Genomic DNA, 24,087 nt, shown 5'->3' with positions numbered 1-24,087 from the left:
TCAATTTCCTTTCTCTTTGGAAGATGTAGCTTCAATTTTCCCTACACACCTGATGTTTGTAAAATTTAGGAATTCAAGAAATCTGTAAGAGAAAAAAGAAAATGTTAATTTTCTTATTATTTGGAATATCCAGCATACTCTGAAAACGGTACATTTTGTGAACATATAACACTGTAATCCCAGGTAAAGACTTCTATTTGGAAAGTGAACCTCCCATTGATTTCTCTACAGCTGCAAGTCTTACTTAAGACAAATTGCCCTTGAATATTTTGTAGATTTTTGTTCTTATAGCTTGTCCTTGAATTATGTCATTTCAACCTTGTAGTTTTTAAAAGTGTTTGGTGGATCAGCATGATAATGCTAAATTTTAAATATTTTACCTATGTAGGATAAAGTAATCCCAGAAATTCTAAAATAAATAATTGGGACCACTTGAACTATTAACATTATGCTCCCCGTGGCTGTTTCTTTTGAGGCTTGTGACTAATATTTCTTTTAAGTTGTTCATATCATTTGGCCATGAACAGTTGTTAAAAAGTTGTAGCACAAATCAGAGTCAGTATGGGCCTGATTGATTAAATATCTTTTTTTTGTTGTTGTTCTTAGTCACTAAAACAATGAGGATTAAATTACTCTGTAATTACCTAAATATCCTCCACAGCCTTTTCATAAACCTGTTTGTGAAGAATACTCATTTATTCTAAACAGAGTAATCCTTAAAGCTAAAAACCCCGAATCAGTATGAACATCAGTAGACAAACCCATCATCTAAGGATTATAGAATAAAAGCATCGAATAGAATGAGAAAACTTGATACTTTATGCCATATTTACCCTTTGTTTTTCAGTAAATCCTGATTTCATTTCCAGCTTAGTCTAGTATGAGAGTTATATTAAATAAAACACTTAGATTCCCATCATAGATTTTTTTTGTCCTATACTTTAAAGATTTTTATCATTCTAACTGTAATATCTCTTTTCTAGTGTCTTTGAAAAGGAAATACAGTATGTAAGCAGAGAAATAAACTTTGTCATATTATCACGACTCTGTGGTCAGATTCTCTTTATAAATCCACCTAAGAAGTTATCAGTTATTCTTTTTTGATGGCCCATGCAAATAAAAGAGGGTTAAAATGTGCTTATTCTTTTACATTAATTTGTACCAGTGATGGCTAAAAAGAAATATAACCTAACAAGCAAATCAGCTTTTAAGAATATATTTCTGTAATAAAGCAAAGAGGAGAATGCTGATAACAAGAGCACACATTAATTTGTATTCTTATTATCAATACTTAAATGAATACTTTATTCTCATGAAATGAATTATTCATTTTGCCATAATAATTTAGACATTGTAAAAAATATAGATTCAAAGTTAATTTTTAACGTTTTTATCGGTCATCCTTCTCACTTTTAAAATAGGGAGTTCATTTTAAAATCCAGACCATTGTTACTAGATCCCATTAGAACCCTACCCCAAACTTTTCTTTAATTAATTATAATGAATTGAGTTCATTCATTCATTCATTCTACTTTTTTAAGGGAAAAAAGTCTATATTTGCATTACTAAAAATTTTGTCATTTCATTGCAGATCAGAGATACTAAATCAGCAGATCAAAAAACAACCCTCTTGCATTTTCTTGCTGAAATTTGTGAGGAAAAATACCGGGATATTCTGAAATTTCCTGAAGAACTGGAACACGTAGAAAGTGCAAGCAAAGGTAATTGATTTTTAACTGCGTTCAGACTCTTCCTTGCCTAAGTATTATATTCTAAATGCTAGGATTAAGCAATCTATAAACATTAATCAAATTTTTTGTTTCTTTACTGATATAAGAAAAGCAAGGAAATAGTTTCTATTGGCTTATATTTGACAGCATAGTGTGTTTTAATGACCTGTTTTTAACTTTATTTTTTTTAACACTGCTAGGTTTTGAAGCTATCAGATCTCTGATCAGATAGTATGTTCATTCACTCATTTCATAAACACTATATTTGCAAAGGAGCCATACTGTGGGGCTCTTGATGGTATCAAGATGAGTGTGAGACAGTCTTTACTCAAGTGTGTTTAAAATCTAGAAGATAAGAAAAGACATGTATACAAATACTTTATAAAAGAAGCATCAATATGAGAAGTGCTGCACAGAAAGATAATATAATGTAGTTTAGATGAGAAAGTATTTTGAAATGGGCAGATAAGAGAAGGCTTCATGGAAGAGGTAAAAAGGGTGAAGTATGAGGACAAGATTTTTACAGACGTGGAAAAGGGCAAGCTTTTCAGAGAGCAAACAATACGAGCAAGGCCCAGTGAGCAAGGCAGAACGTGTTAGGGCAGGTGAAAACATGGTTGACTATAAGGCTGGAGCGGTAAGGTGGTCATCTCAGAGATTTTGGTGTCATGCTAAGCAGTCTGATCTTAATGTAGTAGATAGCAGGGAGTTATTGAAGGACTAGAATGGGCAGGACTTGCACTAGTGAGAAACTGGGGAAGAGGAACAAAAACGTCTCCAAGATTGTAATTCAAGTTAATTAACTTTGTTGGTTAGTGAATGTTGTCTACTCTTGTAAGAAGTTGAAAAGTTAAAGAAAGGAGGATTAAAGAAACATTTTTGAAGGTGAGATTATATATTTGGAGAAGTATATTTTCTCTCTTAAATAAGAAAATTATGCCATAAATCTCATATTTGAAATTGTGCTGTAGTAATTCCATTTCTGTGTAACTCTGAGGACTTTCAGTAAGGACTCAAAAGCATATACATTTTCCAAGTTTATTGCAATGCATATAAATCTGTTAGTGTCCTTTGAAGGAGAAAACAGTGTGTCTATAAAGCTTAAAATATAGTTTGTGTAATATTGTTTAGTGATCATCTCTGCTCGTCTGGTATTGCCAATCAAATCCTCAACACATTGCTTTAACTTAATCCAATGTGTCGCATTTTGTGGTCCAAGGAACAGAATAACACTAGGAGACAAACTATAACTCCACAGTACTATTTATTTGCTTTCTTTTTTATCAAAAACTTTTATAATACGATGGATAATTATACTCACTATAACTATAATAGCAGCTTTCTAGCAATTGCTTTTCTAAAGAACTTCTATTTCTTGGTCCTTGGATTTAAAACACATACTTTTGTGACTAGAGGCATGTTTACCAACAATGCAGCTAATGTGGAATAAGAGCAACATGTAGGAAATTTGTATTATAATTTGAAACCTGAGAACTGTTACGAATAAGACCACTTCTGAAATTAGTTCATTTCAGGGCTATTATCGCTTTTTCATTGCCCTCTACCGGATTTGTTTTTCTAAATTTTATTTGTTCAGCATGTAGATTCAATTTCAGAAGGATTTTGAGAGGAAGCATATCAAGGATATGTTTAAATAAATAATGGTCTGTCAATTTTACAATAGTGATTTTTAATTCTTTCCTTGAGTATACTTTACATGAATATATCTGATAAACATTTTTAATCAAAATAATCTGGAATAACTGTAATGAAATCTGTAATGAAGCTAATATCAGCTTCGGATTTTAAGTCTAAATACCTGTTAATCTGTATCTATATCTGTATATCTATATCTATGTCTTTTACAGACACTTTTAGCCACTACTGCTATTGATGAAGCTAGTGTACAGAACACATCCCTTTGAGTTAGATATTATAAAGTTTTAATCTTAGCTCTATTACTTCTCAATTCTATAAGTAATTGAGCTAGTAATTTAAACTTTCAAGTTTTTGTCTTCATATGCATAAAATGGGAATGATAGTAACATTAAGATTAAATGAATTAATATGTGTAAAGTATGCAGTAAAAGGTACGGCACATAGTAAACATTCAGTTGTTGCTATACCACTATCTTTATTATTATTATCAGTAGTAGTAGTAGTAGTAGTAGTAGTAGTAGTAGTAGTAGTAATTGATATACTACTATGAATATTATAGTTGTTGCTATTGCCTTATTAGAGGGGAATCATCACAATCATAAAAATACCTTAGTTCTTCCAGTCTCAGCTAAGTATGTATTATATTCAGTTCTATTTGTTTCCTGTGTCTGGGCTTTTGGTAAATCCTTTCTTATTTTTCTTTTCCAATATTACCAACTTCTTCCTTTCTGTCCAGTTCAAGAGCAAAATCCCTCTGTTGTATTTTGATTATGTCTGTTTTTGTGTATTATTTCCACCAGTGTATTCAAAGGACTTTTGCCAGAAATCCTCTTCTGATCTCACTGTTTGGGCCACAGCCATCCTCATTCTCACATTATTTTTACTGTTCTTTTTCTTTCCCTATGAAATTCAGACTCAGAGTTCTCAACTCAAAAAGTTCTTAAGTACATTCCGCCTGCTTGCATCCCTCTTTCATTTCCTTCTAGCTCTCATTTCAGTGTGCTCAGATATATTTTCTCTTGAGCCGTTTTTATTCCTTTCTAATAATCTTGTCTCCATGTAAGATTTCATGCTGCATCCCATGCCTCAAAATCTCACCTGCCCTGTCCTCTAAGACAACTGACTATCATTTGTCAGATCATTGTTCAGAATCCGTATTCTTTTTTCCCCTAATATTTTACTACTAAAGCCTTAGGAGAAAATGCTTTTGAATTTAGTCTGCAGGGAAAAAAAGAACATGGTGAAACAAGCCAATTACCTTTTACTTAGAGTTAAATACTTTTCCTTGGTATTGAGTCTAACTTATCCTGTTTGCTTAATATATACTTCCTTCTTGTTTGAATCATATTCTGTCAACTTCAGTAGCATTTTGTATAACACACACACACACACACACATACATGTGTGTGTGTGTGTGTATATATATATATATATATATATATGTATGTGTTTATGTGTATATATGTATGTGTATGTGTGTATGTATATTCCTAGTCCATCAGCAAAAATGAAAAGAGATCAAAACTATGTAATTCATTTTATTTGATGATGAACTCTCTCCTTGTGAAATGATTGTCTTCAAAAGGGAAAACAAAAAAGTACCTTTCTTTTTAAACTGGAGGGATATAGATAAGATGAAACTAATTCAGTTAATGACTGAATTATATAACTCCTAGTTAAAGAACAATTTTATGGCTATTCCCTTTTTCCTCTGTTGTTTTATTAATAGAACCCAAGTACCTTATTTTGGTAAAGTGAGAATCTTTTCTGTCTGCTATGGCAAATAACACATTTCAGTTCATCACTAAAGTCATAGACCTCAATTAACTGACAAAGACAAATATTATTCTGATGTGAAAGGAAAACTGAAGGTAGAAACTATGTGAGATCCATGGAAAATTTTATTTTATAATTGCCTTTATTCCTTGTAAAGCTGAGCTTCTAAAATTGTGTGCATCTTGGAAAAAGCAAAGCTATGGTATAAACTTAGCACATTTTCCTAGAGCTCTGCAACTCAAAGATAGTAGGGAAAAACACATCATTTCTACATTCAAACAGATATATATTATGAAGTAGAATGCAAAATCCACATGAATTTTTAAAATATAAACAATGATTTCAAAGAAATTTCACACTAGCAGCAGATCCCTAGAGGTATTCAATCTTCTCTTCTATTAAGGATACTTGGGTGGGAAAATTTATGAAGCATAGTCTAAAGAATTACAGAGTGGTTTTGTTTTGGTTTGGTTTCACTTGTTTATCTATTTAGTTATTATTTCAGAGAGTGGAGAGGCAAGCAGGCAGGATGATGGAGGAGAGTGCCTAACTCTCTTCTAAGCAGATACTCTCATAGCTCTTCTAAATTTCAGAATCAAGCTATACAATGTAATTTTCTTACCAGTGAAATTAACGAAATAATGTTGCTCTGGTCATTTTATTTTAGGTTAAATTATAAATCTGCAAGTCCTCTCATTCATGTTTGACATACCAATGGGTCTTTAGAAACAAACAAACAAAAAAATGGTTGCTATAGAGACTCCGATGCCTTTACAATATTGAAAATACATTTGATAAACCACAGTTACCATTTCCCCAATGATTAATTTTAAAGATTATACGTATGTGTGTATATAATTGTATATTATAGATATATGTTGTATAAAGCATCGCTAGATACTAGACGTATTTTATAAATGCTTTATTATTTTTCCCTCCTTGTGGCTATCGCTTTAACTTTCAGTTTCGAGGATTTTTATGGTTTGATTTAAAACCTCTAGTGTTTTATAGATCAGCTCCAGGGATTAAACCAAAGGGGTTCGTAAAGTTTAATTAAAACTATTCCACTCAACAGGGAAAAATTATATTAATGTATTTGAAGGCATTATTCATCCTAAGGTTTTACATAAAACCGAAATGGGTTTCATATCAGTTAAATTAGTACCATCCTACAAAATAAAAACTGGTTAAGTTTCCTATAAACAATGTTAATTTCTTATGAATTAAGTCAATTATTGTACATTTTATTGGCCAACTATACCTTTTGATATCTGCCATCTTTCCACGTCATAATATATAACTCCGATTACCTATTTATCCACTCTGACTTCTTCACAGGATTAGTAATGAAAAAAGTTCAGATTAGAGAACATACTGTAGGGGAAAAAAAGTCTATGAAATAAAAAGGAAAAAGGAAAATAATAGAGTAAAGAAGTTGGGGAGCAAAAATAACAAAACAGTGTTTTCTGAAACTCCAGAGCTGGTAGAAACTTCAGAGATCATCTAGTCCCTGTTAAAAGGGACCCCAGATGGCATTTAGTCCAAATTTATCATTTTACAATTGAAGAAATTGAGGCCCAGAATGATGAAGGCATCACACAACTGGGTGGGAGAGTCAATGAAAGTTTGCAGACCTTGTCTAGAGTTATTTTCTTACATATATTTCAGCTCCATTTTTGCTTCCTTTGTGATCTAAAATATACAACAGAGATTCATACTCACATGTTGGAAAATATATAAAAAGTAAATGCTGACCAAATACAAGACTTACTGGAGTGTAAAGGCTCTTTCTTATACACAGTGGTCAATAGTCTCTCTAGCCCCATTTGGACAAAATTACTCTCACCTTTTTCTGGATCACAACAGCACATTAGCCTTATTAGTAATATAGCACATACCACATCTGCATTTTTTATTTCATCATTTGCTTCTCTATATACCTCCTAGATTGAGTTCCTCAGTGGAAAGGAATATGCCATGCCCAATTTGTCCCTATAGTCTCAGTGCTAGTGCAATATCTCAGAAGTAAATGCTTAATAAATGTTTATTAAGCTGTATCATTACATATCATTTTAGTACAGAAGGCATATTGTAAAATATGACATTGTGAGAAGTTGACAAATAAAGGATAGCAACCTGAAAACTACTGTTTACTGTAAATGCAAAAGGAAAAAAACAAGATAAGTTAGAATAAAGAGGACACTGTGACTTAACAATATTTCCTGGTCTGTATTTTACTTCTTTCAAGGAGGATAAAATTGGAAACAATTGAATTAATATTGGAAAAGACCTAACCTTGTGGAGGCCACCAAACCATAAAAATTTATGGCGAGCAGTAAGGATTAAAAGTCTCACAGGGACAAATGGCATCCAACTGTCTCATTGTAATATCTGACTGCTGAGACTCCTTTTATTCTAATACCTGAAAAAAAAATTACTTTCCTATTGTCCGCTGTTAGTTTTATTGAAAAATCTTTGAGCTATGGAGCAAAATCCTACTGTTTCTAGAACATTTAACATACAGTAACTCATAGGACCCAAGATATGAGAAAGCATTAAAGTGTAGGATTTCCTAGCAGAGTTAAACTTTGAGATTCAGGCTAACTTTTTGGAAGTTAGACTAACAGAATGATAATGTACCGATGTGACAGAATGTCAGTAGAATTGGCTTTACTTATATGTTAGCAGTCTGAGTTAAACCGAATACACATTATACTGTTATATCATTTTAATAAAAAGTTAAATTGTTTCTTTAGTTTCATTGGACTTTTTCATATATACTGTTCAAAAAATAACTTCGAATGCAATTCATCCAGCAAAAATTATCATATCAATCCCATAAATATCTTATAAAATTTAAAAGAATATTAAGTTTTAGGGAATCAAAGTCATAAATTTTCCAATTTGTTGCACTCCTTTTTTTCCTTACTTTCACAGTCACCTCAATTTTTTTTAACAAAGTGATTTTTTTTTTTAAATAATAGAAACAATATGAGGTCTAAAACATGTATAGAAAATGTCTTCAACCTGAAATGTCAAAAGGACTTAGGGAAGAAATTCATGTTTTCTTGCTGGCTAGTAATCTAGTCATTACCAACCAGTGTTTTCAATTCATAACATACAGAAACACTCTAATTCATTTTCATTTCTAGAGGAAATTGTTAAAAACACTAATATCTTCAGTTAGCAGTGAAAGGAAGCAGAGACCATGGCCATTTGAATTAGAGTAAAATGTTTCAACATAAATGAACAATTCTTTATAGATTTATATAGGCATTTGTCAGGATACCTTAGCTTTTGCAGCCCAGAGTCTTTTTCAGCTAGAAAGTTATATGTATAGCTTATCTATCTCACACTGTTTCTCTGCCTGTCTCAGAACCTAGGCTTCTGCAGTTTTTCCAATCTGAGATGCTACTCCCTTCCCTCAGCCCCTTTTGAGCCCTAAGTATCTTTTTGAAGCCCCAGCTTAAATCGCACCCCTCCACAATGTCTTCCCCAACTGTGGCTTTCTGCGGTCTCTTACTTCCCTCCTCTACCACAGTACTTATTTGAACGTCTTGGTTTGGTGCTTGATCCTGTACTCTCTTGCATTACAATGTAAAGGTCACCGTATTTATGGCTGCATCCTGGCATGATGCTTTCTGAAATAATGTATGATGTCATTAGTCTGCTTTTTCAGGGTAAAATCTAACACAGTTCTACTATAGTAAATTCAGCTCAGTGAATGCTTATTGAACATCAACTTCATCCTAGTCACTGTCTTTATTTAACCACATTGTATACTTATATTAACTAACATATAATTGCAAATATTTAATTTCAACTTCTTACACATTAAACAAGTAGAAAACCAGGTCTTTGAAAAGTGTTCTTTAAAACTAATCTATGGTGTTAGAAATCATTATAATGGTTACTCATGGAGTGGGTTAGTGACTGGAAGAGATTATGTGAGTGCTTCTGGGGTGCTGGTTATGTTCTGTTTCTTGATCTGGATCCTGGTCTCATGTGTGTGTTTAGTTTGTGAAGATCCATTCAGCTAGTCACCTATGTGCACAGGGTATGTATGCTTGAACAAAACGTTTTTAAGAAGTCAGTCATTCATATTTGTAAAATGTGCAATGTCTTATGAAAAGTGAGAAAGAAACTGCGTTTTAATTCAGAAGTTTCTCATGTTTTAATATGTGCTTGGTTATAGTGATCACATTTATTGTATAAACATTTGCTGTCAGAGCTGATCTGATGTTATTGTAAATATTATTTTTCAGCAAGTTATACGTCATGTCACATAAGGATTTTATCAAAGTGCCTTTTAGTCTAAGAGTAGATGTCTGCCCTCTAGTATTAAAAGAAATACAGAAAGAAAAAAAAAAACCTTCTAACCACATTATATACTGTGTAAACATTCAGGGTGATCTTTCTATAGTTGTTATCAATATTATGCTGTCTTATATATCATTGAATCCTAACCTGTCCTGAGCATATCCTGAGTTAAATTTTTCACCAGAGCCTGTCACCATTGTCATTGTTATCACCGTGTCTTTGCTTCATTGTCAGGAAATAGGATATGTGAGATTATTGCTCAGTTTTATCTCATTGTGGATTTAAGCTCGTTGGTTGAAAAGTGAATTTTCACACATTAGATGTTATAATTTGATTGATTCCTGAAGTAAAACACAGGGCTATGTTTGACGCAAGAAGTTAAAGGACTGGATGTTGAGTAGTGATGTCAAGGTGGAGAGGGAAGAATAAGGGAAAAGGGAAGAATGACAGAAATGAAGAATGAACCAGCTGTTTGCTGCCACAGCAGTGGTCATAAGAAAAAGTGGCTCATGGCCTGAATGGCGATTCCCTTGTACTCCTAGGGAAAATTGGTGGAATCTGGCAATCAACTTGTTTACCATTGCTTTGGTTTTCAGCATCACCAATTCTTTTGCTAGAGTCATCAGTAAGGATCAGCCAGGTTTAGGGATATACAAGTTGGTGGTTTCAGGAGATTATAAGAACAGTATCCGAGTTACCTAAGCAATTGCCTCCATTCTCTACTTTTTACACATTCCTAACATGGCTTGAACACAAGGACCAAGTCATAGGGGGCTACACTATTGGTGTGATTTCTTGGATTTAATTGGGTTTTCTTTTCTGGAATTCAGATTCTACAAGTTGATAAGGTAAATTAGTAAACAGCAAATATAATACTTACTTGTGCTAATTTTATACTACCCAAACTCCTTAACAGTATTTCCATGTAAAACAGTCAGAATGGAGCTGGCATTTTAATGTGAAGATTCACTAAAATAGTAAGAGAAAAAACCCTGAGTCCTATTGGAAGCTAATAGCTCTGTGACAAAGGATTCTAGTGTAGTCACATCTGAAAGAAATACATACTAGAAATAATATGTCCAAAGATGAGAATCATAACATGTACATTCTAGTTTCAACTTTGTTACTGCCTACTCTTTGAGTCATAGTTTGACGTTTTAACCTTTCACTGTTTGTATCCTCACTTGTACAATAATGTTTCTTTATTTGAAAAATAGAGATGGTCCTATTTATCCTACTTATCCCTTCAGGTGATTATGATAATAAAATTAGATGTTCAATGTGGAAATACTTTAGGAGAAGGGAGTTATATATAAATAATGGTTTATTATTCAAGCTAGCGTGATGATTAATTCCAGATGAATTTGATCAGATTTGTTATGTTTGTTCAGTTCCATTTAAAAAAAAAATGAAGTTCAAAATCCACTTGTTAAATCATTAAGCTTTCTGAAATAATGTACAATGTCATTATTTTTATTTCCATTATATATTCTTTTACTTTTTTCCATCCTGTAGTCTTTTAGAAATAATACCCTAAAAACATGATCACAAAGGCTTTTCTTTTTTTGGATGACATCCATAAGCTTTGATGAAAGAATCATTGTTCCATGTTTAAGAATTGATCATAAAAATTCCAGTATCTTATTTTGTTAGATTATCTTTTCCTTAGTATGTATAAACATTGAAGAAAAGAAAAAACATATAGTTTTTAATTGAATATTCTAAGTAATTAATAGTAAATGTTTAGGGAAAAATAAAAAGACATGAATTTTAAATATTATAATAACTAATAAAAATGATAAAATGTTTCTTTTATGTGCATTTTAAAGTAATGGATTCTGCTTTCATTTGTAGCATAAAAACCCAAGGCTAATGTTTATGCTAGCTATTGTTGATTCACCTAATTATGTATTTTTCCTAACACCTAATAGTGATAATAATAACCATTTATAAAGAGCTTACTAAGTGCCAGGTACTGTATTAAGCATGGTTTTATTGAAAAAGAGACTGAGTCTCAGAAACATTATGTAAAGTGCTCAAGGTCATGCAGTTAATAAGAGCTAATATTTTAGATACTTCCATATCTCTTGTTCTATTCACTATAACAAGTCAGAGTAATATCAAAAACAGAGTTGAAAAAGCTGTAAAATATGATAATTGTATTCATAAATTTAAGAGAAACTGAGAAAGCAATATAAACCTTGGTAAATTCTGTATTTTAATTGGAGCATTAATTACTATAATTAGAAACACCCAATGACATCATACAAATACAAACATTCAATTTACTCTAAAACTACAGTAAACTGATAAATTTATAAAAATGGTATTTTTAGAATTTAGAGTTTCATTAAATTGATGTTTGCTTCTGCGTGTCCAGAGAGACATGTAGCATGCAGAGGAACTTAATTTGATTGAAACTGTAAAGAATAATGATAAGTACAACTTTTTTTTTAAAGCAAATGTAGCAAAATGTTTATTATAGAATCTAGGTGGTGGATATATGAGTGTTCACTATAAGATACCTTCACCTTTCCTGTATCTTTGAATTTTTCATAATAAAATGTTGAGGGAAAAGTCAATTGTTCAAATTTCCAATTGTCTCAAAATTGTCATAACTTTTTTTTTTTTAAACTATTTGTTCATATCAAGAACCAAAAAAGGTTCACATGTTGAGAATGGTTGGTATATTCATTTCACGTTCTTTAAACCACAGCATTTTGGTGCCTTTTAATTAAAACAATGAAGTCTTCATATTAACTAATACAGGGCAGTATAGCTTACATACCCCATCTGACTCTTTATCTTAAGTCTGAGCCCTTTTGTCCTGCAAGTTGACAAAACCATTCTTAAAGGAGACCTGAGCATGGCTTTGATATCCTCTATTATACCAGTGCACCAGATGTTGTTCTATTCTGCATGTAGTATATATCATTTCTATTATCTATGAAAGTGCCTTTGTTTTAAGGGGGGGGGAACCACTAATGCACTCATGTACATATGCATGCAGAAAAAAACACATATGTGTATATACATGTACAGGTATATAGATTAGCCTTGAAAATTACCTTACTCTCTATAAACTCTTGATCATCACAAAAGTCCATATATAGTTATTTGGAGATTAACACACATGAAATAGTATGTGGTCATCTGGTTTTGAGAGGATCTGCAAGTTTGCAAAGATTTATCACCTAGAAATTTTTGTATTTCTAAATATATATGATTATTTTTATGTAATTTGTAAATCTTTGATTCCAGTGCCTTCTAATCAGAACTCTGAGCATATTGAAATTCTTAAGAAAAATGCATTGAGGAAAATGGGCACCATGTTTGTGGCTTTAAAACTCTACTGCTTGTGTACTTTTCTCTCTTTCACGCGCTTCCCCCCGCCACTCTCTCTCTCTCGATATACACATACATATTAACTGAGGCATGATTGACAAAAATTGTATATATTTAAGTTATACAATATGATGTTTTGATAAATGTACGTATTCTCAAGTGAATATCATAATCAAGCTAATTAACATATCCATCACCCCACATAGTTACCTTTGTTTATGTAGTGAGAATACCTGAGATCTACTCTTTCTTAGCAAATTTTCAGTATACAACACATTATTATTAACTATAATCACAATGTTCTGTATTAGTTCTCAAGAACTTATTCATTTTATTACTGAACTTTTGTACCTTTTGATCAGTATCTTCCTTTTTCCACCATCTTCCAGTCTGTGGTAACCACCAACTAACTGTTACTGTGAGTTCAGCTTTTTTTTTTTTTCCATTTAACATATAAGTGAGATCATGCAATATTTGTCCTTCTGTGTCTGGCTTATTTCACTTAGCATAATGTACTCCAGGTTCATCCATGTTGTTGCAAATGGCAGGGTTTCATCTCCTTGAGGGCAGAATAATATTCTGTTATATATATCGCATTTATATATATTACACTTTCATTATCCGTTCATCTGTTGATGGACACCTAGAATATTTCCATATCTTGGCTACTGTGAATAATGCTACAATGAACATAGGTGTACAAATATCTCTATAAGATAGTGATTTCATTTCCTTCAGATAAATATCCAGAATTTGAATTGCTGGCTCATATGCTAATTTTATATATATTTTTAATTTTTTGAGGAACCCCCATACTGTTTTTCCATAGTGGTTGTACACATTTACAATCCCGCCAACAGTGTACACGGGTTCCCCTTTCTCTACATACTTGCCAACACTAGTTATCTTTTGACTTTTTGATAATAGCCATCCTAATACACATGAAGTAGTTTTGGTTTGTCAACATTAGTGATGTTAAGTACTTTTACATATACCTTTGGCAATTTGTATGTCTTCTTTGGAAAATGTCTATTCAGGTCCTTTGCCCATATTTTTAGTTGGATTATTTGTTTTTTTTTTTTGCTCTTGTATGAGCTTCTTATACATTTTAGATGTTAATCCTTTATACAATATATTGTTTGCAAATACTTTCTCTCATTTCATAAGTTACCCTTCATTTTGTTGATTGTTTCCCCTCTCATGCAGAAAGTTTATAGTCCCACTTGTTTATTTTTGCTTTTGTTGCTTGTGCTTTTGGTGTCAAATCCAAAATATCATTGCCAACTCCAATGTCAAGGAACTTTTCCCCGGTGTTTTCTTCTAATAGTTTTATGGTTTTAACTCTTCATCATATTTTTTTAATATTAAAAGTCCCTCAATATTTACTCAAAATACCTACTTGTATCCAGCAGGGTTTTTTTTAAAGGGAAGACTGATGTGTGTGTTTGTATTTTGATTATATTTGCTTTTACTGTAATATAATCATTCTGATGGGAATTAAAACAGGCAGGTAATTTCAGGAAATGGATACAGCTTAAACATAGGTACAGATCATGTAGATTGCAAGCAAGGGTTTTGTGCTAATTATTGGTGTAACATATTGCAAGGCCTGATACCATTGCCATGTAGCAATGCGCAGCACATTTCCAATGTTTTTGCATTGGTAAAAATGAAGGTAAACAACTGTTCTTCCAGAAAACAGTGAGCCGAACATCAGCCATCCCTGCTAATGGCTTTCCTTAAGAAATACTATTCACCAAAATAAGTCCTGGAAAAAGGGAAATGCGAATATGTGCCTAGTAAACTCCATCTGGATGTAGATAACCAAGTAATCTTGAATTACAGTTGCTCCAGCACCAGAAGTATTATCTGGTTTATATTGTCCTCTTCTAGTGAGGATGATATGAAAGTGACCACTGTTAATTGTTTAATCGTTATCTTTTTTTATGACTCTTTTACAAAACCAATGTAGGTTATAGAATTTTTCACAATGTCATATCTTTAGTTAGTAAACTAATGGACTTGGAATTAACACCTAGAAAGAAACACGTTTCTTAGCCTTGAGAATTAAAAAAAATAAATAAATGATTTACAAGCACAATTTAAACCTCTTACATTTTGCATTCTAATCTTATTTTATAATAATATCAAGTCTTTCATGACCTGGAATCTCTCTTTTTTGTAGCCGAGAAGTTATAGCCATGAGAGTGGAAAACAAAGAGAAGTTTTGGAAAAACGCAGGACTTAAATATTTATTGGATTTGGGATGTGATGGTTGTGATAGAGGAGGAAACCATATGGGTAGAAATTTGCACAAACACGAGGAATATTTGTATGCAGCTATGTGGTAATTTGAAATTACCCGTATCTATTTTTCAAAACACACATGTTTTCCTGAATGGACTTCTCTTCCTGCAGAGTCATACCTTCAACACTCCAAATTAGCATTAAAATTTTAGAATTAACTGTAAATTCAGATTAAATTTGGAAGGAAATATAAAGAAATGTTTATTCTGCCTGATCAGAATTCAAAACAAGTGTATGGCATAGTCAGACATTTAGCATATTTGTATTTTATCTTCTATCAGCATTTCTGTTTTCAAAACTAATTACTTATCAAGGTTTGTCATTTAATGTAGTTAGCACATAAAAATATATGCTGAGCCTTAATGTTATGTTAAAGTCTTATGAAGTTCAAATATTTTATAAAATACAATTTAATTTTCTATGGCTGTTAATCACAGGAGAATCACTTCTCTCTAAACACAGTCTTGTACAAAGTAAATCATATTCACAATTTATTGTATATGAAAGGAAATGTATATCTATAAACAGCCTTTTTTTCCTTCTCTAACAACCATTATCAGTTAATCATCTTCATTTTGTGCTTTACTGTGGTCTTCCATGGTCTTAAAGCAATAGAAAATGATCGTGAATTAATAAAGCTACTTGCAGGATGATGTTTAGGACCATATTCATATTGAAATGTTATGATATTTAAATTATAAGCAAATATCTGAGATGGGAGGAATTGAAGAGCTCTATCTCCCATGAGTGATTTCCAGATTCAGCTAGAAACATTAATGAGTTAAATCAATTCTACATCATTCTCCAGATTCTTGAATTCCAAGTTTTGCCGAGTGGACTTGAGAGAGTATCTAAAGACAAGAGCAGCAACTCTGTCACTTGTCAGCATTGTTCTCTTCAACAGTGCTTACTTACTATCAGCTATCCAAGTGTGCAGATGTATGAGCGGCTGTGAGCCTTCAAGTACTGTAACACCTTAATTAAACATAAATAGTAACTCACTGTTGCTTTTGGTAGAGCTTTTTGACTTGTGTGCTTGATTTGCTGCTTTTTTTTTAATTATTATTATTTACATGAAAAAAAGAAATCACTCCTTTGACATTCAGGGGAAAATATGCTAATTAAACTATTGTCGAACAATATTATCTTCTTTTTTTAACATGGAGAATTTTAATGCTGAGTCACTTTAACAAGCTTTGCAAATCAGAATTTGCTGGGCCCTTTATTATTTCTCCGAATTCACTGAACAAGTCCATTCCTAGGGATGTTGAAAATGCAAAGCAAGACTAGACAAAGATAACATTTATTTCATGAAAGTTTCATTAGCACTAGCACTAGCAGAAGATAAAGGGGAAAATGTTTCACAGGGAGTCATATGAGATATCACTATATACAGAATTTTAGAAACAAAACATAGAAGTCTGAAAAGCCATAAGGTATTGCTTTGAAAAGAATAAAGAATTATATGGATTTCAAAGACGTTGAAAAATGGCTTAAATGTACTGAGCTGTTCACAGCCTTTGGCTTTTACTTTTTATGTGAGTTATATCTGAACAAGGATTTTATTATAGTCAATGTTGTTCATGCTGCTATAGTTAAGGTTGTCAGCATTTCCATTACAACCCCACTATTTCAGTTGGGGTTCATAATTCAGCTTTAGAAGTCACCCTGGGCTAAAGGTTGGCATATGCATTTTCGACTTGTGGTGGTAGTGATAGATATTAGTGTGATTTAATATGTAGTAAACATTCAAATTAACATATACTACTTTTTATGCTATGAAATATTTTATTGGAATCATATATTGAGGTTCTTAATTATATAAACTGCCTGACAAATGTTAGCTCTGTCAATAAAACTGATTAACAGAGTTAAAGAATAAAGTTTTTTTTTTTTTTCCAGTCTAATTAGTCCTTGTAGCCAAGAAACTCTGAGCTTGTCTTGGAGCCATGAGCTAAAACATTTCTTGTTACCAATTGAGTAATGGCTTCTAAGAGCACTCCGTAATATATCAATTACAGCCAAACAACTGGTTAATTCTGTCTAAAAATTAGTGAGTGCCATGGGGATTGAAAGGTTAAACTGACAGTTTGAGATTTTGCATAAATGCATAGCCACATATGCAGGTACCTGACATTTTTTAATAAAGGAAATGCATTTCTCTTGAATTAGTCTCATTTTTCTGGAAATAAAATTTCCTGGTTATGAAAATGAAAATATTATAGGAGAGTCAGTAAATATAGAAAAATTAAAGACATAAAATAGTAAAAACTAATTTAAATTACCCCTAATACTTTAAATCAGAGATAACCACTGGTTATGTTGGTATATCCTTCAAATCTTTGTATTATGCATACACACAGATACATGACTGAGGAGTGGACAAGGGGGAAACTGTGTTATAAATAACATTTCTCTAAGTATTTTTTTTTGAGGGGGGAGACATTCACCAAAGAGATAAAATATCATTTAATACAAAGAGTTCTACACTTGACATTTAGGTTTTCCAGGTAGGGGGAATAACAAGGACAGTGGGCTCAAGGCAGAAAGAGTAACATATTCTAGGACCCGCAAAGGAAGTGTAGCTAGAAAGTAACATAGAAAGAGGAGATTGACCTAAGATAGGGGTGAAAAGATACACCGGGGTTGGATCATAGTAGAACCGAGTGCCCAGCAAAGTGCCTGGCAGAGAGCAGGCCCTCAATAAATAGGCCCGTTTCCTTCCTCCTTGGCTTTGAAGATAAAGTAGTCTTGGCCAAATGTTTTGGGATCATTATGTGAACTTTTAGGTTATGTAAAAGTTTCCTCTCCGATGTGAATCATCATCATGATGATCTTAAATGAACTGAGCCTGATTTTTGTGTAGGTTCCTAGTTTTATATGAGCCCCTCTTCCCCTTCCTCTCCACACCACGTCATTTACTCATGAACATACAGATAAACTGTCCGTTTGTGCTGCTCAGTTTTTCTTGGGTTTTTCATACTGCCATTATTTCCCCCTCACGAGCCCATTATGGGTATTTTTTCTCCATTTAGATTCATCTTCTCTTCTTTCTCTGATTCTTTTGCAGCTCATGATTAGAGCTTGTGTCTGAATACTTACAAACCAGTGAGAGGTCAAAAAAAAAAAAAACAAGACTCACACATAAAAATTTCTCAAGACAGTGAATCTTTAAAACCAAATCTTTCTATTAGAAAGGTTACCTATTCTCCATGGAACTAATAAATAAGCCTTGTACAGACCTATGCCAGTAAAAATAGGTCTATTAAAGTAACCAGCAGAATTCATGCCTCAGATATCTTTGTATTAAGTGAGAGAAAGGGGCACACAGATTTAACAAGATTATAACAAAAATAGAACTGGCATTAGTGAAAGCTGACTTGTAGACTGTTTAACAAAGTACTGTTTCTTTAGGTGGAATAACAAAAGGAGAACAATATACAGCATAGACAGGAAGCTTGTGTGCCCGTAGTAGCACAAGAGTACATAATTTGGGAATATGTTCTATGTGAATGCTTTTACTACTGGCAGCAATTAATTCTAAAGTACCAATTTTGATTGTCTTAAGTTGCCTCAGATGGTTGCCTCACAAGGTGTAAGTATTATTCTAAGTGTTATTATCAGTAAGTCATGTTTAATATGCAACCATTATGTTTAAAAAATCAGTATATATTTTTCTAGTAATAGTTAATGTTTTCTTTAAATACTATTCTATTGGATTAATTTTTTTCTAGTATGAGAGATCTTTTACAAATTAGTTAATAACATTTGGTATTTCAAAGTCTCCCTGCCAAATTCTTTTTATTAAATGTACCTGTTATAGGGAAGGAAAAACTTTTTTTCCTCCTCTGTCCTTCTAGATTGTCTGGCTAGGGTCCTACAAATTAGACTGACAATATTATGGAAGTAGGCGAGAAAGAGTTTTAATTCTTACAGTGCACACAGATCCCATCATTGTTTTAATTTGACTAAATTCCCTATATCTTAAACATCATTTATCATGTTTTAATATACATGTGAAGAGGTGGTACTTATATACAATGGAAAATTACTCAGCCAGAAAAAGAATGAAATCTTATCATTTGCAGTGATGTTGATGGACCTAGAGGGTATTGTGCCGAGTGGAGTAAGTCAAACAAAGAAGACAAATGCCATATATTTCACTTATATGCAGATTTGAAAGAACAAAAGAAACAAAACAAACAAACTCATAGATTCAGAGAACATTTTAATCGTTGCCAATGGGAGGGAGTTTGGGGGACTGGGTGAAAAGCGGGAAGGGATTAAGAAGAACAAATTGGTAATTACAAAATAGCCATGAGGATGTAAAGTATAGCATAGAAAATATAGTCATTAATATTGTAATAACTATGGTGTCAGATGGGTACTAGATTTATATAATGTAACTTAATAAGTTTTATAAATGTCTAATCACTATGTTGTACACCTGAAACTAATATAATACTGTATCTCACCTATAATTAAAAGTAAATTTTTAAAACTAATAAAAAAATAAAACCTCCTTCTGATATTCTGATATCTTTAGTCCCTAAGTTATGAATTTTACCCTTTGTTATTTCTGCTAGCTCATAGAGGTTCGTTTGTTCATAGGATTTGTAATTTCACTTGAGAACTCACCTTCAGCAGAAATTATTTTCTTTATAAGTTCCAGATTCTCTGGGTTGTGGAGCTATCACATGGAATGGTTTCTGTTTTTCTGCCTCTGCTAAATTTTACCAGTTTTTTTTTTATAATTTTCAGTAAGGGTTCCCACACAGGTTGGTAAGGCATGGGATCCCACTTTTCTACCGCATCTTGACATCATTTGCTCATTTCCCTGTCACAACCCTTAGCAAGTGACAAGTTTTTCTAGACCTAGGTTTACAGATGGGACCACCTTTCCAGGCTCTTAGTCTTATTCAGTGTGCTCAGATCCAGTTTTTCAGATACAAGACATAAATTCTCTTGAAAACCCTAGTCTTCATGCTTGTATGTAGTTCCATATGTTTTTGGTCTAGTCTTTAGCTCCCTATCAGAGCTTTACCTTTGAATTTCTTTTTATTTTGTTTTGTTTTGTTTCTGGCCTCTGGGAATTTGCCAATCTTAATTTTAGCCTGGCCTTTTTCCTTAAATTTTATACAGAATAACTTGAAGCAGTAGTAGCATTTCACATTAGCTTATGCTACCATTTTGTTTAGTAGAATACTAAGAACGATGATGTGAATTCACCAAAGTTATATTTCTTCAATTAGTAAAGTGATTCAATGTATTACTTGATTCATAAGCCTTTTTTCCCCAGCCTTAATAAGATATTATCGACATATATAACATTTCAAACTTTAAAGTATACAACCTAATGGTTTGGAATACATATATATATATTGCAAAGTGATTACCACAATAAGATCGTGTAACACATTCATCTTCTCACATAATTACCTTTCTTATGTGTGTGTGACGATATCTCTAACTTCAAATAAGTAAGCAAGAGTCACTAAAATTGAGTTTATCGAAAATCTACTTTAATACATTTTTAAGGGCATTGATTGTTAGTTTCATTTCAAAGATGTTCCCAACATTTAAAGTACTTATGCTCTAATTAGAGGCAAGAAATAAATAAATGAAGTATAATGAAAAGCCCTAAGTGACAATGCAAAACAAATATTCCATAATCCTGTAGCTCACTCATTGGGCAGAAGTTCCTTAAAATAGCAAGTTATAGAAATGTACCTATATGTGCCTAAGGAATTCCTTTCTTTCCTACTTTCCAAAAAGAAATTGCATAAAATACCCCTACCCCATTAGCACAAGTGGGGCCAACTTAGGGTTCTGAGTTTATACTGTGGTAACCATTCTCCATGTACATGAGTCTCTGTTTGTCCTGTTCATTTGTTGCTTTTAGTTTTATATCTCACATATAAGTGTTATCATGATTTTTAACTTTTTCTATCTGGCTTATTTCGCTTAGTATGATTATTTCAAGGTCCATCCATGTTGTCACAAATGGCAGTATTTTATCTTTTCTTATGGCTGAGCAATATTTCATTCTATATATGTACCACTGCTGCTTTAGCCAATCATGTATCGTAGGACACTTTGGTTGCTTCCACGTCCTGGTCACTGTGAATAATGCTGCTGTGAACATCGGCGTGCAAATATATTTTGGATATGAGTTTTCAAGTCTTTGAGGTAAACACCAAGTAGAGGGATGGCTGGATCATATGGTAGATCAATTCTTAGTTTTTTGAGGAACCTCATACTGTTTTCCATAGTGGCTGTACCAATTTGCAGTCTCACCAGCAGTGTATGAGGGTTCCTATTTCTCTGCATCCTCTCCAACACTTGTTATTACTAGTCCTGTGGCTAACAGCTATTCTAACAGGTGTGAGACGGTATCTCATTGTGGTTTTGATTTGCATTTCCCTAATAGCTAGTGATGTTGAGCATCTTTTTACATATTTCTTGGCCATTTGTATGTCCTCTAGGGAGAAGTGTCTGTTCAGGTCCTGTGCCCATTTTTTGAGTAAATCATTTGTTTTTTTGTTGTTAATGAATTGTGTGAGTTCTTGTATACTTTGGATATTAGGCCCTTATTGGAGGCATTGAATGCAAATATATTTTCCCATTTGGATGGTTGTCTCCTTACCTTGTTGATGATTTCTTTTGCTGAGCAGAAGCTTTAGAACACTATGGATTTTTGAATATTGATTTTGTATCTAGAATCTTTACTGTATTTGCTTTTTGTTTCTAGTAGTGTTCTTGTGGAGTCCTTAGGGTTTTCTATATAGAGAATCATGTCATTCACAAATAGTGACAGTTTGATTTCTTTGTTTCCTATTTGGATGCCTCATATTTTTCTCTTGCCTGATTGCACTTGCTAGGACATTCAATGTTATATTGAATGACAGTGGTGATAGCAGACAGCCTTGCTTTGTTCTTGATCTTTGAGGGAAGGTTTTTAATTTTTCACCATTAAGTATAATGTTGGCTCAGGGCTTGCATGTGTTGCCTTGAATATATTAAGGTATTGTCCTTCTATACCAATTTTGTTAAGTGTTTTGATCCTAAATGGGTGCTGTATCTTGTTGAAGGCTTTTTCTACATCTATTGATATGATCATATGATTCTTATTTTTGAATTTGTTTCTGTGGTGTATCACATTAATCGATTTGAGTATGTTGAACCATCCCTGTGCCTCTGGGATGAATCCCACTTGATTGTGGTGTATAATCTTTTTTATTTTTCATTCATTCATTCATTTATAAAGTTTATTGGGGTAACATTGGTTAATACAATTATATAATGTTCAGGTATACATTATACTTTGACATCTGTATATTCTATTGTCTGTTTACCACACAAAGTCAAGTTTCCTTCAGCTACCATATAATCTTTTGAATATGTTGCTGTATTCGATTCGCTAGTACCTTATTTAGGATTTTTGCATCTGTGTTCATGAGATTTATTGGTCTGTAGTTTTCTTTTTTTGTGTTATCCTTACCACATTTTGGTATTAGAGTATTATTGGCCTCATAAAATGAGTTGGGAAATATTGCCTCCTCTTCTTTTTTTAGAAGAGTTTGAGGAGAATAGGTATTAAATCTTCCTTGAATGTTCAGTAGAATTCACTGGTAAAGCCATCTGGTCCCGGACTTTTACTTTTTGGTGGGATTTTGATGATTGTTTCAATTTTCATACTGCTGATTGGTCTATTTAGATTTTCCACTTCTTCTCGATTCAGTCTAGGAAAGTTGTATCCTTCTAAGTACTGATCCATTTCTTCTAGGTTATTAAATTTGGTGTTACATACTTTTTCATTGTATTCTTGTATGATCCTTTGTATTTCTATGATGTCAGTTGTAATTTCCCCTCTTTCATCACTGATTTTGTTTATTTGTATCCTTTCTCCTTTTGCTTTAGTGAGCCTAGACAGGAGTTGGTCAATTTTATTAACCTCAAAGAACTAGTTCTTTCCTGTATTTATTTTTCAATTTTATTTTTTACAATTTCATTTATTTCTGCTCTAATTTCGATTATTTCTTTTCTTCTACTGAGTTTTAGGCCTCATTTGTTCTTCCTTTTCTAGTTTTTTTAAGATGAAGCATTAGTTTGTTTATTTGAACTTGTTCTTGTTTTTGGAGATAGGCCTGTAATGGTATGAACTTTACTCTTATGACCACTTTTGCAGTGTCCCAAAAGTTTTGATATGTTGTACTATCATTATCATTCGTTTCTATGTATCTCTTGATCTCTCTCTTTATTTATTCTCTGACCTAGTTATTCTTCAGTAGCATGCTGTTTAATCTCCATGCATTTGTGGTTCTTCCTGATGTCTTTTTGCATTTGATCTCTAGTTTTAGAGCATTATGATCAGAGAATATGGTTGGTATGATTTCCACCGTCTTATATTTGTTGAGGCTATCTCTGTGTCCCAATATGTGATCAATCCTTGAGAATGTTCCATGTGCACTGGAGAAGAATATATAAGCAGCACTTTTGGGATGGAAGGCTCTGTAAATGTCAATTACGTCCAGTTGGTCTAATGTGTCATTTAAAGATATTATTGCCTTATCGATTTTCTGTTTGGATGATCTGTCCATATCTGATAGTGTGGTATTTAGGTCCCCTTCTACGATAGTGTTTTTGTTCTGTTTCTCCCTTTAGTTCAGTTAGTAATGGCTTGACATATTTTGGGGCTCCCTGATTGGGATCGTAGATATTAATAAGTGTCATGTCTTCTTAGTGCATGAGTCCCTTTATCATTATGAAGTGTCCCTCGGTATCTTTCTTTACCTTTTTTTATTTCGAAGTCTATTTCCTCTGATAATAGTACCGCTACTCCTGCTTTTCACAGAATGCCATCTACTTGAAATATCATTTTCTACCCTTTCACTTTGAGTCTGTATTTGTCTTTGGAGTTGAGATGTGTCTCCTGGAGGCAGCATATGGT

The 24,087-nt window shown here is 32.7% G+C and overlaps 1 protein-coding gene across 11 annotated transcripts in view; it reads left to right on the top strand.

The window, feature by feature from the left end:
* DIAPH2 (diaphanous related formin 2) overlaps positions 1 to 24,087 on the top strand; it is a 939,022-nt gene that overhangs the window by 400,186 nt on the left and 514,749 nt on the right. For all 11 annotated transcript variants that reach the window (XM_039859137.1, XM_039859172.1, XM_039859127.1 and 8 more), the window contains one exon: positions 1,592 to 1,721. In XM_039859137.1, the coding sequence (XP_039715071.1) occupies positions 1,592 to 1,721 (130 nt within the window). The remainder of the gene's footprint in view (positions 1 to 1,591; positions 1,722 to 24,087) is intronic.

This window comes from Pteropus medius, unplaced genomic scaffold (genome assembly GCF_902729225.1).
Source record: "Pteropus medius unplaced genomic scaffold, Ma_sr-lr_union100, whole genome shotgun sequence".
NCBI lineage: Eukaryota > Metazoa > Chordata > Mammalia > Chiroptera > Pteropodidae > Pteropus > Pteropus medius.
Note: the sequence above shows the minus strand (reverse complement) of the source record. Positions and strands in the feature narration are given on the sequence as shown.